Raw genomic sequence first — 17,337 nt, 5'->3', positions numbered from 1 at the left:
ACCCACACAGCTCACGCCACCATCTCTTTTAGGTCTGTTCTCAATGATCACCACTGCCCTGACCTCTACTACCTCCCTTCCCTGCTCTGTTGATCTTCACTGCACGACTGTCCTTGGCATACTACACATTTTAATTACCTGTCTGTTTCTTGGCTGTGTATCCTCCCTATACGTGAGTGACACGAGGACAAAGGGGTTTGTGTTTGTCCACATCTGCATCCCTAGCATCTACACAGTGCCTGGCCCAGAGTGGGCACTCATTAAGTCTTTGTTGAGTGAATGAATGACACACATAAGTCAGAGAGGTACAAGAAAAGATGTACAGTCCTGTCCAAGAAGTTCCCTCACAGTCCATCAGAGTGAGTTCTATTACTTGTGATTCCACGAAGAGATTCCGTAAATACTCTTTTACATAAAGACGCTCAGCCCTAACCCCATGATAATATAAAATCTTAACGGACTATAATGTTCAGGGTATAACCGAATGAGATCAATTTCTCTTTCTCATTAACGCAGGTTGATCAGAAATCATTTGGCATTTTTGCTCTTAGTGTTGAAGAGCTTTCCAAAATGTCTTAGTCTGCTCCCCCTCTCCAGGAAGAACGAATATTGTCAACTCTTTTTCTGATGATTCAGGATCACACAGTGCCCTGTCATCATCCTGCTGAAGATGAATGTCCATGTGCTGGGCTGTTGACGTAGAAAGATGCGTGGTGTTGAAAGACGTACATCGAGTCTGTGCTTCGCCTCCTGGGGCATCATGCTCTAATGTGAGTCAGCCAAGAAACTGATGCCTACTTTTGTGGGGTTTTTTTTACACGGGTGAGTACAGACGGCAAGACTCATAAATGATAAATATGCAGGCAATTCAGCATCAACCTCTTTAAAAAATATATATGAAATTAGCCTTTTGTAGCATCCTGGTGACCCACTCACTGCAGAAAGAGGAATTAAAGAAATGGGTCTTCCTCCCTCCTCAGCAGCAGCTCACAGAGAAAGCCCTGAGCCCATAGTAACCTAAACATTCTTGCTGTAAGAGACCAAAAGAATATGGGGAGACCTTATCATTTCAGAATTATGTGTTTTTCCACCTTGGTAACAACAAATGGATTAAAATACAATCTCATCTATTATTTCACCTTTCTTTCCTAAATGATTAGTACATTTTTAAAGATGTTGGAAAATAGGCTGAATGTGTAATCACACTGAACATAACCTAGGAGAAGCTACCTGAAATTAAAAAAGATGTCTGTCTTGTTTTGCTGGTTGATGGTTGCTTTTTCTAGAAAGTCCAAACAATTGTTTTTAGCTATTAAAGATTAATCATTTAGCTAAATATTTTTAGTTAATTAAAATGCATTACACTGAAGTGATGAGAATATATGGAATGGTCAAAGCCAAAAAAAAAAAAAAAAAAAAGAAAGCCGTAGGTTGAGCAACCTTTCCAAGTGTTCAATTTAGATTTCAGGAAGCCAAATTATTTAGATGGACTATCCGCCCCACTCATGCTAAGTGCATAACATCTCACTTTCCACTTCATTTTGTCTACAAATTTATGGCACTTACTTCATTTCTGAAACTACTTAACGGCAACCTGTCCCTTGGGCTTTATAAGACTGCTGGAAAACAAATGTCCTAGATTTTAGTTACAGATTGGGACTGCTTCTTCGATGCTTTGAAACCTGATCTATGTTTCTTGAGAATAAGAATGTGAGCCTGTAGGTGTTGGGAAAATCCATAAAAGATAAAAAACAGATACTTAAGCAAATTCCAGATAGTGACTTCTTTGCTCTCTTTGCTTAAGTGTTTACAAAAACAAGGAGGAAGTGGGGAGGACTGGTTCATTCGTTAAACAATCTATTAAATGCTTTAATTACTACCTACATCTCCAACCTAAGGAGTCAATTTTAAAAGTCGGTTGACTTGCCCAGAAGCAGACTTGGTAAGGAAAACACAACTCAGTGAGGAACTAACTCATTGATCAATCAGGGAATCGGAAGGAAGGTCTTGCTGGCCTTCAGCCCTGAGCTAGACGCTGGGAGAACAGAGTTAATGAGCCATGATCCGCCTGGGCCCTGCCCTCAGGGAGCTTTCATTGCGGCTGGGGAGATGAAAACTGACATCATGAAACAGTACCAGCCAGTACGGCCACTGCGGCTGGAAAGTGCTGGGTGCATAGAGCCAGAGCAAGGGCTACGGGATGGCAGGGCGGAGATTAAGAAGGCTCCATCGGGGAGACAGAACTTAATCTGCACTTTGAAGGAAAAGCAGATTATAGGAGATGGAAGATAGAAGAAACAACATCCTGGGCAAGGGAAGAGATGTGAGGAAAGGCCCGGTAATAGGATGAGTTGGGTGTGCACAAGAGATCAATGTTCTGCAGACATTTCAGGAAATGAGCCCCGAGAGCTAGGGAGAGGCGGCTCCGGAGGCTTCCCTGCAGGATGGCAATGCACACTGGGATGGATGCATTATTGCAGAAGTACTCTGGACCTGGGGCACCTAGGTGGCTCAGTCCCTTAGGCATCTGACTCTTGACTTCAGCTCAGGTCATGATCTCAGGGGTCATGAGATCAAGCCCCGTGTCGAGCTCTGCACTGGGCATGGAGTCTGCTTGATTTCCCCCCTCACTCTTCCTCTATCCCTTCCCTCCTTTCCTCCTCCCGTGTACATTCTCTCTCTAGATAAAAAAAAAAAAGAATACCCAAGCAAAGGACTCTTGCTTTCTACAGTCACACAGAATAGCAGGTGCCTCTTAACACATATGTACACGTTATATACATGTGTGTGCACAAATAACAAGCATGCACACACGGTTATGTACACACACCGGGTACACAGGTATCTGCCCACGTATAGAAGTCTATGCATCCCTGAGCAAACATGTGCAAAGATACATGCATGGTCACACCTGTGTTCAGACCAAGGACCCATAGCCAATTGGTCAAATGAAAATTGACATCTGGGCTAACTCAGCTGGTCACATGGACCTTGCTTAGGTTCGGGATCTGCCCAGAGTTTTGTTAAAAAACAAAGCCCCTCATTCCTGACTTCTGGGAACCAGATTTATCTGGCCACAGCTGTTCCTCTCCAGACACCCACAGCTGTCTTCTTAGCAGACCCTGTCTGGCGTCTCACACTGCCAAGGCAACGCAACAGTCCATGGATAAAATCGAAGCTTCTTAATGAGCGGAGGAACTCTAAGATGTTGCTGTTGATGATGACGGTGGTAACCACGCCAACCATACCTTGAGCCCTCAAGCATTTACCACAGGTAATGGGCTGGATGCTTTGCAAGTCAGCATTAACCCACCATGTGCGCCAATCCTATGGGGTCAGTATAATCACCCCTTATCTTCAGGATAAGGAAACTGAGGCTCAGAAAGGCTAAGCAATGTTCACAAATGATGTCCTTGAGATTTGAACCCAAGTCTACAAGACTCCAAATCCCTTATCTTACCCTCTACAGGAATATGGGGATTTAGTATCCGGGTTCAATCTGAAAAAAAAATGAAATGAAACAAAACAACAACAACAAAGCAAAACTTTTCTGGAAAGGAAGGAACACCTAGAGCAATAATGGCAATGAGAGGCTACGCTCTCTGGAATTGATGGAGCCAATCCAGATGTTTGTACCTCCCACATTCCTCCCTCATCTCCGTACTCCACAAGCTTTATTGAACTCAGGCAGGCCTTCTGCTTGGTCGGCTTCGAGAACCAAATGCTCGTGAGCCTGTTGACAGACACCTTTGCCTGTCTCGGGGTTTGATGTAAATGATTATCTCTTCAGATGGGAATCAGCCTGGGCTCCACCTGCAGAAGGCTCTATCACCCCTGCCCCAAATCCCCACTTGAAGGCCTCCTATTCTCCCAATATTCTTTCCATGACCGAGATGAGACAGGTTATCTTAATCACAAACTATCTATCAAGCACACGGGCCCTGCTCCTGACTAATAAATTTCTCCTCCCAAGACAATGACTATTTTTACATTTCCGTAAACATGGCCACAATTTTTTCCCACTTTTCTAAATTTGCCAAGTGTGCATACTTGCTTCATTCCGATATGCCAATTCAAATCAATTTGTTTAATTTTTTTTCCTCCAGAAAGCTATTAAAGAAGCCAGAGAGCTTAGCTTAAGCTGCAGATTAATCCAACATTAAAGAAAAAGCCATTTGCATTCAAATGAGAGGAGCCACAAAAATGTCTCTATTCCACTTCACCCTAATTTTGAGCCTGCAGTCAACATTCTTCAGTGACTCCCGGGAGCCTCAGTTCCCAAATCTGTAAAATGGAGATGCGCTAAGTGTGGCGAAAGATAAAGAGGAGAAGGCTCACGAAGCACACAGCCTGGGCTGGCTGCTCATAGGGCTCCTTGTGTCACACGTACACTCACGTGGTCCATCAGGGCCATTCAGGATGATAGAACAGATAATGAAGCCTAGTGCATGAGTAATGACTCAGGGCTGCCATCCCATCAACAACACAGAAACCTCTGGGGCAATGTGGAAATGAGTTTCCTTGAGAAAATGCTAGCAATATGGACAACGCAGTCAAGAAAGAGCAAGGGACCAGGAAGTGGATCTTCCTTTACCCATTAAAGGACTCACAACGTGTTTCATAGGACTTACAGGTGAGTCAGGTCACGGAGGCCACGAAAGGCATTTCTTGAAATGGTTTCTATTTTGTTCCCTTCGATAAACCTAAAGAGAAGAGCAAATCATTCAGCTGGATTTTCTCTACTTAATATCTCTTAAAAAAAAAAAACAAAACACGATACTCGGAACAAAACCTAAAAGCATGCATGAATTTAAGAAAATTCATCTCTGAGGATCAGGTCAGCTGCACCAGATGCCAAGTGGGAGCGGGGTTTGTGGGCAAGAATGCGTGCACACAAGGCCATGCTCTGCACTCCCTCCAGCAGCGGCATGGAAGTCTTCACATTCAGAGCTGGCAACGTGGGTCACAACATCTTGGGGGTGGGGGTGGGGGGGTGCTGGAAAAAAGAATGCCCTGTACAAAGGCAAGAAATTCTTAAATCTCTGCAAGGCTGGAATGCCTCCAGACATCTTCCCCACTCCAACCTTCTTGCATTTCACAGCGCCCGGCTATTAATACTTTCATTAATATCGTGGTTACTTGAGGGGAGCCCATTGTTTTATATCTCGGTCTTAAAGTTCTTGCGGAGGGAGAATTCCATTAAGCTCAGCTTCTGGCAAACTTGACTTCAGCATGTCCTGCACGATCTAATCCTTGAACAAATGGGGAATGAGGCAGGGATTCTCGCAAGATCTCTAAGCCACTAGGAAAGAGGAAACATAATGAAGCTGAGTGTGGGCCAAACTTCTTGCTCTGTGCTAAACTGGCTTAGGGCTTGCACACAGGACCTTGCTGGGATAACTCTGACCATGCTTTAAAGTCTTTATGGGAAATGCATGAAGGGAATGTGCTCCAACTCTTCCCTAGGACCACAGGGAACTAAATTTTCGTTTACGGCATCCCATTACATCAAATGTAAGAGGGTCTCTCAGGAGGTTGTCCAAAGGAGAGGCTTTGCAACACGAGGCCATTCATTAGTGAAATGGTCCTTGATTCTTGGGCTGATGTCTGTTTTTGTTTTTGTTTTAATCAGGGGTCTGTTCAGTAACAGACTTCAGTACAGACAGATAAGCGAACTTCCCCTCAATAACCTTGGCAGTAAGATGAACCACTCACAGGAGAAAACCGATAGCTTTACATCTGCTACCTCCATCAGCCGTTCGTGGGCTTTGCTAGAACCTAGTTGGGCTTTAGCACTGGAGTCGTAGCCTGCTTTCCGTATTCCGTATACTATCAGGCTGCTATGAAACTATACCTATTATGTGCACCCTGGAGAAAAAAAAATCCTTCAGAGACATCTTTCCTAAGGACATAGAATCAGCAGTTTTCTTAGACTCAGGATGTGTTTAGAATTCAAACATCTACCTGTTAACCTCAGATAAGAACGCAGAGACAAGGCTTTAAAAATCCCTCTGAATGCTAAGTAAGGAAATCCCATCTGATAGCAGGATTAATATTATTACAAAGTTACAAAAGACAAGGATGAAAGCATTTAAGGGGGGAAAAAAGACATGAAGTGGGGGTGGGGAGAGGCAAATGGAAAACGAAATCAGAGCAAGGGCAAAGCTCATTGCTAGGGGAAAAAAAACCCTGCAACATCTGAAAAAGAAAGAAAAAAAAAAAAACAAAAAATAACCCTCTTCTTTTAAAGAAGAAAAAATAAAATTAGGCTCTCAGCAGCAGCTCACAGGAGATACTGCAAAGGGGAAATAGGATCGCCCAATTAAAAACGTGGAGGGTATCCCCATACAGGGAGACTTCTCTTAAAAATGAGTAACCCTCCGAATCCTTCAGCTTTATTTCTGGCCGATCAGCAAATCCACGCGTAGTTATGAGAGGCAAAAATATCCAACGCAATTTCCAATTGTGCTTACTACACGCCAAATTAAATGTCAGCAGAGAATGAATAGGCTATCTTTCCTTCTTTGTTTGCTTTCACCCGCTTTGTCTCCAACCTTCTCCTGTCCCAGCGTGTTTATACACAAGTAAACTATAAAAAGGTCAGTGCTGAAAAGAGAATGGGGTTTTCTCCATCTTCTCCACCCCTAAGCTCCCTAAGAGATGCCGTTCCTGCCTGGAAAGCAATACAGCAATTCTGTGGACATACCAAATGCTCAGCAAAGGGACAAGGCACAGAACTTACAGGTACTCGAGATGGAAAAGTCCAGCAAAAGCGTCATCCCGGATGACGGTAAACGAGTTAGAATTCAGCAATCTGGAAGCACAGGAGAGATTTCAGCGCAGAGATGTACATCTTGACTAACATAGGGAAACCCTTTCTGTTTCTCTCACTGTCTTTTGATCCAAGGCAAACATGGGCTCTTCTCAGCCTACGGCTGGCTCATGCGGTGCACAGCCCAACTCACGGATGGCAAGTGGATTCCTTTGGGCTAGATTTTCTGGTCACCCCCACTGCTCCTCCCTTTCCTCCCGTGGGTCTCGGTAAATAAGACCTGCTAACTGGTATCTCAAAACATTCTAATGCTCAGCACAACTGAGCAGCCAGTGAATGATTCATCATGCACAAGCAATCATGGACTCAGAGATCTAAAAGGCCCTAATCCGACTCTTTCTTTTAGGGAAATTGGTGCCTAGAGAAGTTAAGTGACTTGACCAAAGTCACAAAGCTGAGACCAAAAAAATAAAAAATCCTTTCTTCTATATTATACATTCCCGTGAGAAGTAATAAAAAAGTCTAAGAAATGTTGAGAAGACTCTTTATCAGCACATAGGTTTCTATTAGGCACCACTTCAGTCTATTCGGTGAAATACCTAAAACTGTATTTCCAGCACAAAGAAAGTATATTTTAATAGAACCACAATTTCCAAGAGATCACAGACTTTAAAATGTTAAGTACAATGTTCTAAGTAAGGTCCATAACGTTCCAAGAACAAAAATATCAACATAAAGTTTATTTAGGATGAGAAGTGACCTCCCATAGGGTATTTCCTCATATTTTTCTGTAGTACATTGCTTATTTTTAATCTCATCTCAAGGTTGAGGAACAGAATAAACAGAATGAGCTATGTACTCATGACCTTGCCTATCACTGACTTGCTTTTGAAAACTGCTTTTTGGACATTTCTTTTCATCAGCAAACAATAACTGAACTGGGATACCAGGCATGACATGAGGACTCGCCAAGAGCGGCTGGATGCAGAGCAGTTACGAGTGTGGGTTAGAATTCTGGCTGAGGGCGGGCGGCGGGTAGGGGAGGGGGCTGTGTGGCTCAATCTGTTGGGCGATTGGGCATCTGACTTTTGATTTCCTTGATTTCGTTCAGCTTAGGTCATGATCTCAGGGTCTTGAGATGGAGCCTCTCGAGGCTCCACGCTCAGCAGGGCATGTGCTTGAAATTCTCTTTTTCCCTCTCCCTCTACCCCTCCCCCAACTCACGCTCTCTCTTTCTCTCTCTCTCAAATAAATAAATCTTTTAAAAAAAAAAAAAAAGAATTCTGGCTGGGACTTTGCACAAGTTACTTAACTTCTCTGAGCCTTAATTTTCTTGTCTGCCAAAGGGGGAAATAAAAAATGCTCTCCTTGTAGGGATGATTAAACAAAAATTTCCATATAAACATACAGTATGGGGTGCCTGGGTGGCTCAGTCAGTCGAGCATCTGCCTTTGACTCAGGTCATGATCTGAGGGGTCCTGGGATCGAATCCTACATCGGGCTCCCTGCTTAGTCAGGAGCCTACTTCTCCCTCTCCCTCTGCTGCTCCCCCTGTTTGTGTTCTCTCTCTATCTCTCTGTCAAATAAATAAATATAATCTTTTAAAAAATGTATAGTATGTTGTCCAATAGTTTCCATACTCGGTCAACTAAAAATACTTCTATTTCCAGAGATACATTAAGAGTCTAAAATGTAGGGTTTCTTTTCACGTGAGGTGTTTGAGAAACACTTGATCTAGGTGAAATTCAGACGATCATTCAGTGTAATCCTGTCCCCAGTTACCAAACACGGCCGTTGGGATCTATGATAAAGTCCTTGAGGAAAACATGTGTCAAAAAAAGGACAGAGACACTGAGCAAAGACCCTGAGACTCAGCTAGTGGGGACACCATGGGACAAGTTAACACCGAGAGTTTACTGGGGTATCTGAGGAAGGAGTGACGCCAAAGAGGCAGAGATTGCTCCTCCCAGGACTACACCTTGAGGATGCCCGTTTTCAGAGAGAACTTCCCATACTCACAGCAGCTGCAGGGAAGGCAGATGGGAAAACATTCGGTCCTTGATTTCCAAAAATGTTCCATTTACCAGGCTCCTGGAGGCAAAAGAGAGCAAAAACAAGGCCTAGGGTTGTTTTTTGTTGTTGTTGTTTAGTTTTTAGAAGTGATTGCAGGATGGGCAACCGGTCTCATCCTCCACCTGTATTTCAAGCTCCTCCACTCAGGAACGAGGCTTTAAATAGTCGGCCAGGAGCTTCGCAGGGGTAGAAACGAGAACAGTCAAGCCATTTTCCAACGCGCTGGATCAATATGAAAACTAGTCTGAATAATAGAAACCTTTACCATCAGTCTAGCGCCTTCCACAGACATTATCTCAGCAAGTTGAAATCAATCCCCTCACTTCCTTTTCTTAACTACAGGAGGCCCTGGCTGAAAATGGATAATTAGTTCACCTCTGCCCATGATTCTGTTTGTGTAGACACAGCATTAATGTCAGCAGGGGAAACTCCTGGGTAGGATCAAGCATCCCCCTTGGGAGCACATCTCTGAAAGACACTCAGAGCTCTTCTGATTAAATGCACTGTGAAAGCCTTGGGGAAAAAACTCAAGAAACACCTGAACTTGAATGTGCGGTGGGAGGCAATGCCATCTGCCAGATAGAATGGTCAATGGGGGGTGGGGGGGGGAGACAAGCCGTTGGACTCCTGTCTCCCCCAGGCCCCCTGTCCTTTCTGGCCACCGCAGGACCTCAGCACATTAGTTCTAAATGATTTCTGTTAACATGCAGATCAATTAAGCAGCTGCTGTTCTAAAGGATTTAACAAGGGGAATTCTAATTTCTGGAATCCTCCACGTCACTTGACTTAGCCACATTAGGAATCCAATAGGTCCTCTGTTCCTGCCGGCACACCCTCCTGAGTTTCTCTGAATGCCCACGGGACCCCCTTCAGCCCTGCACCTTGTCCGAGGTGGGAGGCAGGGCGGGGTAGCTCAAGGGACACGGGCCACTCCACCCCTGGGACTCCCTGCCTCTGTGACTGAGCGAGCATGGGCCCAGCTCCCTGGCCTGGCAGAGGAAGTGCTTTCGGCCGCCAACACTTCCCAGCAGTACAGACAGGGCCCGGTCGCCCCCGGTCACCCCTGCTCGCCCCTGGTCGCCCCTGGTCACCCCGGGACTGCGGTTAGGAGAGCGGCAGTGGGGCTTGAGAGGCTGGGCGAGGGCAGGTTGCAAGCACCTCCTGGCAGGTGCAATTCCTCCAGGGCTGGAAAAGCAGCCAGCATCCTGTGCGGAGGGGCAGGGGGCAAGAGGCCCGGCCGCCCTCCAGCCCCGGGCCCTGGCCTGGGGACCCCACGCGCCCCGAGCTCTGCCAAGCGCGCGCTGCCCCCTCCGGGGCCGCACGAGGTGGCCCCCACTTGCAGGGGCTGCGTGCCTTTCCTCGGGCGCTTCCCGACCTGCAGCGCGGACAGGTCCGGGGAGGCGGGGGGGGGGACCAGCGCCCGGGACGCGAGGTGGGCCGGCCAGGCCTCGCCCCTGCGGCCCCTGCACACCCGCCCCTCCTCTCAAACTTTAACGCACCCCGGGGTCCCCTGGGGCGCCACGCGCAGACTCGGGGGCTCCGTTCCACGCGCGCCCGGGGACTGCGTCGGCGCGAGCCTCCCCACCCCGGGACGGGGGCGACGGGGGCGTCGGGGGCGTCGGGGGCGTCGGGGGCAGGTGGCCCGCCCGGGGCTCCCCGCACCCTCCCGGGGCCCCGAGGCTCCACCCCGTCCCGGAGCGCGCGCCCGCTCCCCCGCGCCGGGAAGAGGCCGGGCCGCCGCGGAGAGGGTCTCGCGGGCGGCGGGGGCGGCGGGGGCGGCGGGGGCGGCGGGGTCGCAGGCACTCACAGGGAGCTGATGTCGCCCGGCACGGTCCTGGGCACCCAGGAGGAGCCCACGCAGATGATGGACTCCTTGGTGCAGCTGCAAGTGGCGGGGCAGCGCGCCAGCCGCCTCACCTGCGCGCCCGGCCGCACGAGGCTCGCGGCGCCCAGCAGCAGCAGCAGCAGCAGCCGCCCGCGCCCCGCCGGCCCGCCCCGCCGCAGCGCCATGCCCGGCGCCGCCCGCAGCCCCAGCGCCGCCGCCCGCAGCCCCAGCGCCGCCGCCGCCGCCGCCGCCGCCGCCGCCGCCGAGGGCCCGGGCGCCGCGGGACTGCCAGGCCGAGCCGCAGCCGAGCAGCGCGCCGGCCCCGCGCCCGCCCCCCGCGCCCCCGCCCCCGCCCCCGCCCCGCCGCGCCCGCCTGACATCAGCGCCCGCCGCCGCCCGCCCGGCCAATGACTACGGCGGGGCCCCCGCCCGCGCCCCCGCCCGCCCCGCCCGGAGCTCCCCGGACCCTCCCCGGACCCTCCCCGGGGCCGCGGGGGAAAAGTTGGGCGACCTCGGCGGAGGCGCCGCCCCGGCCCGGGACCCCCCGCGCCCCTCCCCCGCCCTGGGCCGCGGGGGCTCCGAGCGCGCGGGAGGCGGGGGCTGCCTCCGCCGGGACCTGGGGCGCCCCCCCGCCCCCCAAAAAGTAGGACCGAGGAGCGGGGAGCAGGCGGGACTGCTGCTGCTCGGGAGGACCCGCTGCGCGCGGGCTTCGGGGAGGACTCGGGAGTTGCGGTGCGGGCGCGCCCCGGGGTGACCCGGCTCAGCCCCCCCCCCCCCCCCCGCCGAGGGGATGGGGCAGAAACGCGGCTCGGCGGTGCCCGCTGCCGGGGGGGAGGGGCTACCGCTGGCCCCAGAGCTCCAGAGCCCCCTGCTCCCTGCGGGCTCACGGCCGCGCCCCCACCCCAGGGACGGGATGCGGACGGGCAGACGTGGGGGCCCCGTACATCCCGGGCGCTGCCGCCTGCCCCCCCCCCCCGCCCCCGCTAACCTGCCGAGGCAGGTCCCGGCCATCTCCCCAATTCACCGATGGGGAAACCGAGGCCCAGGAAAGGCCAGTCGCGGGCCGGCCGGCGGGGGAGCGCAGGGACTGGGACCGTCCCCCCCCCCCCCCCCCCCCGCGCGCCGCACCCTTCACGCAAGGCGGTGCGCACTGGGGGAAGCAAAGAAAATGGCCAAAGAAGGACCAAAAACAAGGGCCAAGAGCCCAAACTGCCCAGGGGACGGGATCAAGGGCACCATCCAGGCTACTAACCCGGAGGAAAATCGTTTTTGTGCGTTAGGGTACCCAGAGGGGCGCCTCTTGGTTTGGGCTCAGGTTCTGATCTCAGGGTTCAAGGATGGAGCCCTGGATCCGGCTCAGTGCCGGGTGTGGAGCCTGCTTCAGATTCTCCTGCTCCCTCTGCCCCCCGCCCACACCCAAATAAAATAAAATTTAAAAATCTTAAAAAAAAAAAAAAAAGAAGCAGCAGCAGCAGCAGCAGCATACCCAGAAGAGGTAGCGCCTGCTAGAAAAGGTTATTACAATCGGAATCATCAGTTATCACTGTCTCTTGAACATCTGGAGCACAAGTTGGGCTGGCCACCGTGGGAGGGGACGAGGGCACAGGCCAGAGGGATCCTCAGGGAGCTTGAAGTCCAGCTGGGCAGATGGCCCTAAAGAAGTGACACCACGTGGTCCGTGGGGTTACTGTCCCAGCAAAAGCGGCTCCGGAACTGAAAGCGACCTTGTTATAGGTGACCTGGCGGAGGGAGTTGGACACTCAGTGCAGGACACTGCTTATCCGGCCCCAGCAGCCACGGCAACCAGCCTAGGCGCAGCATCATCTAATTCCCGCATCTACTCCGGGAAGGGGCTCTCCCCATTTTATAGATGGGACACCTGAGCCCAGAGATGTTCTTCTCTGGCCCAAGGTCACACAGGACACCGGCAGGAGGACCCTGCTCCAGGCCCCGCGCTGTGTCGGGCCCTCACTGCTGTCGTGGCAGGCATCCCACAGACGCTCTACCCGCCGGCCCGGCCCGGTGCTGGGGGCTGAGGACACAGACACTCGGGAGGGCCACAGGCGCGAGGACCCACCCCGGGATGTGTGTCCTGCACGTCAGAGACACCTGCCTCAGGAGGGATGGGCTGCTGCTTTATGGAAAGGAGGGGCGAGTGCCTTCCTGCTGCCCCAGGCAAAGAAACTGGTTCTCAGCCCTGGGGGTGCAGTGAGGGGGAGAGGGTAGAGAAGGAAAAGCCCCTGTCCCCAGAGCTAGACAAGTCTGGGTTCGTATCCCAGCCTGCCGCTCACCGGCTGTAACTGGAGGCAAGTTACAACCTCCCCAAGCCTCGGTTTCCTCACCTGTAGAATGGGAGCTGGTCGTAACCACCCTTGGGAGTGAACCGAGGTCAAAAATGTAAGGCACCCGGGACACCCGAGTGGCTCAGTGGCAGAGCATCTGCCTTTGGCTCCGGGTGTGATCTCAGGGCCTGGGATCGAGTCCCTCATCCGGTTCCCTGCAGGGAGCCTGCTTCTCCCTCTGCCTGTGTCTCTCATGAATAAATAAATAAAATCTTTTTAAAAAATGTAAAGCACCCAGTGCCACACCGGAGGTACTGGGTATTTGTCCCCGGGGTCTATGTGATACTGTGGGCGGGGCAATTCTCACCCAATCTGTGGGACTGGAGGGATGGAGGCCAAGAGGGGCTCTAAAAGGAGATGAATTTTCCTAACTTTTGTGCCTCCATTTTCTTCAAGGACAAGGACACTGTCTAGCACAGTGGTTCTCAATCAGCGGTGACACCTGGCAGTGTCTGGAGACATTTTGGGTTGTCACGGTGGGGTGGGTGTGACTGGCAGCTAATGGGTAGAGGCCAGAGATACTATCCAACATCCTGCAGTGCACAGCAAAGAATGATACAGACCAAGATGGTCCCGGTACCCAGGTGGAGCCACCCTCACCTAGTGCCCCAGAGAGACCCTTGGGATGAGGAATTCTGGAAAGACAGATTCTAGGCCTGGCCTCGCTATTCATAAGCAAGCCTTGGTCCTTATGGGTCCCATCTCCAGCCTCTATCTTTTCATCTGTAAAATGGGGATAATGAGACCCCAGTCTGTCTTTCCTACGTGAATGTGGCGTACCACCATCATTACTGTCCTTACTCTCCCTAACCTGAAAAACCAGGAGGTTCCTGATAGGGAGAGTGCAGAGACAAGCCCCCGGTAGCAGAGCTGGCAGGGGTGGAATTTGTTTCGGCTCCGGTAGAGACACCAAGTGAAAGCTTGTAAATTATAAGGTGCAGTTTATAAATTAAGATATAAAAATGGAAATGCAGATTACTTTGGTTTGGTTCCAAGATCTTCAGTGGTTAAAAACAAAACAAAACAAAAAAGCCTTAATAGACCATCCGAGAGACACAATCTGTTTCCAGGAAATAGCAAGAGTTTTTCAAAATGTAGAAATCCTTGTTCAGATGTACACTTACTCCAGCTGCGCCTCCGTGACACGAGCAGGCGTTCCTACGGGGCCGGATGGCAGGTGCAGGCAGCCCCAAGCGTCCTTCACTCATCCCCCTTCTCTTTCAACCACCCGGCAGTTCCTCTGGTCCACGTTGATGGAAACCCACGAGCTGCTGGGTTGGAAGTAGGCGTGAAGCCGGAGAAATGCCAAGAACGCGTCCCAGGTTTTGGCTTGAACCCGTGGCGGGTGGAGGCACCACTTCCTGAGACGAGGAAGCCGAGAGGAGAGAGCTTGGCTGGGAGAGGATATCAGCAGTTTGGTGTTGGAGATGTTGACTCTGAGATGTCCAGGGGGCACCCACGGGTGGCTGAGTTGGCAGCTAAGCGACCAGCGGGGACGGCAAGGACAGGACAGGGGGTCTGGTGGGAAATCTTCACACCCCGGATGAAACCTCAGTAAGCCGTCAATGTAAAGTTGGTTGATTTAATGAATGAATGAGTGAATGAATGACAGTGTGAACACAGAGACAGTAAAGAGAGCATCTCTCTCAGGTGCAGCCAGCAAGGAGCACTAGAACCTCTTCCAGAGGAGTGTGAATCTAAGAATATCACAGTCTGGGCATCTGTTTTTAGACCAAAAATAATCTTCAAATCCTAAAGCCGAACTGGAAATAATCTTGTAAGGATCTCAGGGACCTCATCGGGCTTCTGATCCCCCTCCCCGATTTCCAACCAAGCTCCACCTCCACCCCCAGCCCGTCTACTCCTCAGGGCTGTAGGCTGTGGAGAGGCTTCCCTAATGTCAAACTCTCGCTCTGAGGCTTGCTGTCACAACCGAAGAAAAATTATTCATCCAAACCTCAAAAGCACTTGGTTTCAATGGCTACAAATTGGATTCCCTAGAGTAAAAAATATAAAACATCTCGTCCGTTTTTTTTAATCAAAGCGTGTGCCAATCCCTCTCTGACCACACCGCCCCAAGATGCCACTCTTGTGGTTGGCCGCTGGTCAAATGTGGATGCCATTTCTGCCTTCCGTCATTTCCTTTTTTCATAAACTCAGTGGGTATTACGAGTCTGGAATCCATTCCAAATTTGCCCCGGCCTGGCTTCTTCAATTCAGGCACCTTCTCGAAGGGCTGTCTGCGGCTATCTCATGCAGTTTCCTAAATCAGCCGATAAAACGTCCTAAGGCCCCTGGCCATGGTTCTGGTGACCCTCGCCACCACCGGTGTGGGATGTTTCTCACCCAGCATCGGCTGTCCCTGCTCATGACAGTAGGTCACAATTTTGCTTTGGAGGGAATGGGTCCTTCTCAACATTCAATCCGTGTGGCTTATTTGATGAACACTTCCATCTCCTGTTGCACATGTCAAGAGGAGAGCTTTCCAGAACATTCCATCCTCCCGGCCTCAGTGACTGGTGTAGCGAAGAACACATCACCCAACTGGAGCAATCAGGGCTTTTGCTTGAAATATCAAGAAACAGGCTCGCCATCCCACTGGTCTAGGAGTTGTGGTCACATGAGCCTGAGAACACGCATATCCTGAGAAAGGTGTCCACCTGAGAGAAAGATCTCGATGGCATTGGCTGGGCTTTGGATCAAACCATCCCAGTCAACTCTTCAGTGATGTGGGACCCTAGACTCCCTCATTTGCTCAATTAGTCAAGTATGGGTTTCGCTCTGTTGCAACCAAACGAATCTTCACCAGGCCATTCAGACATCGGGCAACACGCAGGGACTCTAAGATGAAATTAGGAAGCAGATAAAACTCCATGTCCCCAGCTGTGCCCCTCAATGCTCTTCGCCCTCATTCCCCAACTTTGTGATTTCCTTTTTCTTTCCTTTCTCAAGGAAAATTTTTAATTTTTGCATTTTGGGGGGAGGGTCATTTTTCTTCTTGATCAATACTGCCAGAGTTTTGTCCATTTTATTGGTTTTCTAATAACTGTTTTATTCGTAATTAGGAACCAAGTTATGCCTGTGTTGATTTTCTGTACTCCGTCTTTGTTTTCTCCCTCATTACTATAGGCTCTCATCTTCATCATCTGTGTTCTTCTACTAATTCTGAAATGTTGCGCTCTTAAAAAAAAAAAAAAAAGTTAATCAGTTAGAGTAACTTTATTTAAAGAGTCACTCTATGAGAGTCACTTGTATGGGCACCAGTGTGCCCGAGTCCGTCTCCCACTCCCTGCCCCCACCCCCAATTCTTGGGCCTTCAGACAAAGCTGAATTACACTAACAGTTTTCCTGGGTCTCCAGCTTGCAGATCATGGGACTTCCCAGCCTCCCAAACTGCGTCAGCCAATTTCTATAATAAATCTTCTCATACATATCTTATTGGTTCTGTTTCTCTGGAGAATGCTGACTAATGCATCTCTTTATTTATATTTACAAGACAGACTGCCTGAAGCTCCGTTTCTAGTTCCAGGAGCGTGTGCCCATCTTTGAGCTGCGTTGAGTTGATTAGAAGTACGTCTGTGAGTCAGAGACCATGGGTCTGTGAATGAAGTCTATCCCCCTAAGACAAAGACTGTTTTCTGGGTAACAAACTTCCACAATCTCAAATATATAAGTCAGTATAATAATTTTATGGGAAATCTCTTTGCTCTTCTTAATGAACAGATTGAGACAGAAACTCTAAGAGGACAAGTTACCAAATGAGTAGAGATTTAACTAAAATGTATAATAATGGGTCTGTAAATATCCTCTAAGCTCTTCTGTTATCCATAAACAATGGTTAATTCAAGGCTTTGCATTCTCAGAGGATATATATCCTCTCAAGATTCCTGCTTTTGAAGCCTGTGGCCTCTGATCTCAACTTAATGTTCATCAAGGCTAAATTAAGGATATTTGGGGCTTAAAATTTTTCCATTCTATAGCATCTGAGTTATTTTGTGATCTTAGGTCTCTCTGCTCAGCTAACCTCAACTCACATGGAAATGTGTTCTGAACGAAGTATCTGAAATGTATCCACATTTGATCCCCATGGCTGTTTATCTGTTGGACTGCCAACCCCAGGGACCTCGGTGTTTGAGCACAGCTCTCAGATAAGCTAAACACCAAGGGGGAAATTTCAAACAGAATCTCTGAAGTCAGAAATGAACTGTCTTCCTCTACCTATGGGCCTCCCTATGGGCCTCCTCTTCACCCCACCCATGTCTTCCAGGAAGAGCTGTTCTGAAGAAAAGTGTCCAGAACTCCCCTTCAGAGCCCTCCCAATGCCT

General features: G+C 50.0%; 1 protein-coding gene across 1 annotated transcript in view; it reads right to left on the bottom strand.

Annotated features, from left to right (window-relative positions):
* The window catches only part of LGI2 (leucine rich repeat LGI family member 2), a 32,522-nt gene extending 21,667 nt beyond the window's left edge, over window positions 1–10,855 (bottom strand). Inside the window, exons 1-4 of the mRNA XM_038533560.1 lie at window positions 10,653–10,855; window positions 8,792–8,863; window positions 6,743–6,814; window positions 4,632–4,703 (exon numbers count right to left, since the gene is read on the bottom strand). Coding sequence (XP_038389488.1) covers window positions 4,632–4,703; window positions 6,743–6,814; window positions 8,792–8,863; window positions 10,653–10,855 — 419 coding nt within the window. The remainder of the gene's footprint in view (window positions 1–4,631; window positions 4,704–6,742; window positions 6,815–8,791; window positions 8,864–10,652) is intronic.
* Window positions 10,856–17,337: the final 6,482 nt, after the last annotated feature.

This window comes from Canis lupus, chromosome 3, assembly GCF_011100685.1.
Source record: "Canis lupus familiaris isolate Mischka breed German Shepherd chromosome 3, alternate assembly UU_Cfam_GSD_1.0, whole genome shotgun sequence".
NCBI lineage: Eukaryota > Metazoa > Chordata > Mammalia > Carnivora > Canidae > Canis > Canis lupus.
Note: the sequence above shows the minus strand (reverse complement) of the source record. Positions and strands in the feature narration are given on the sequence as shown.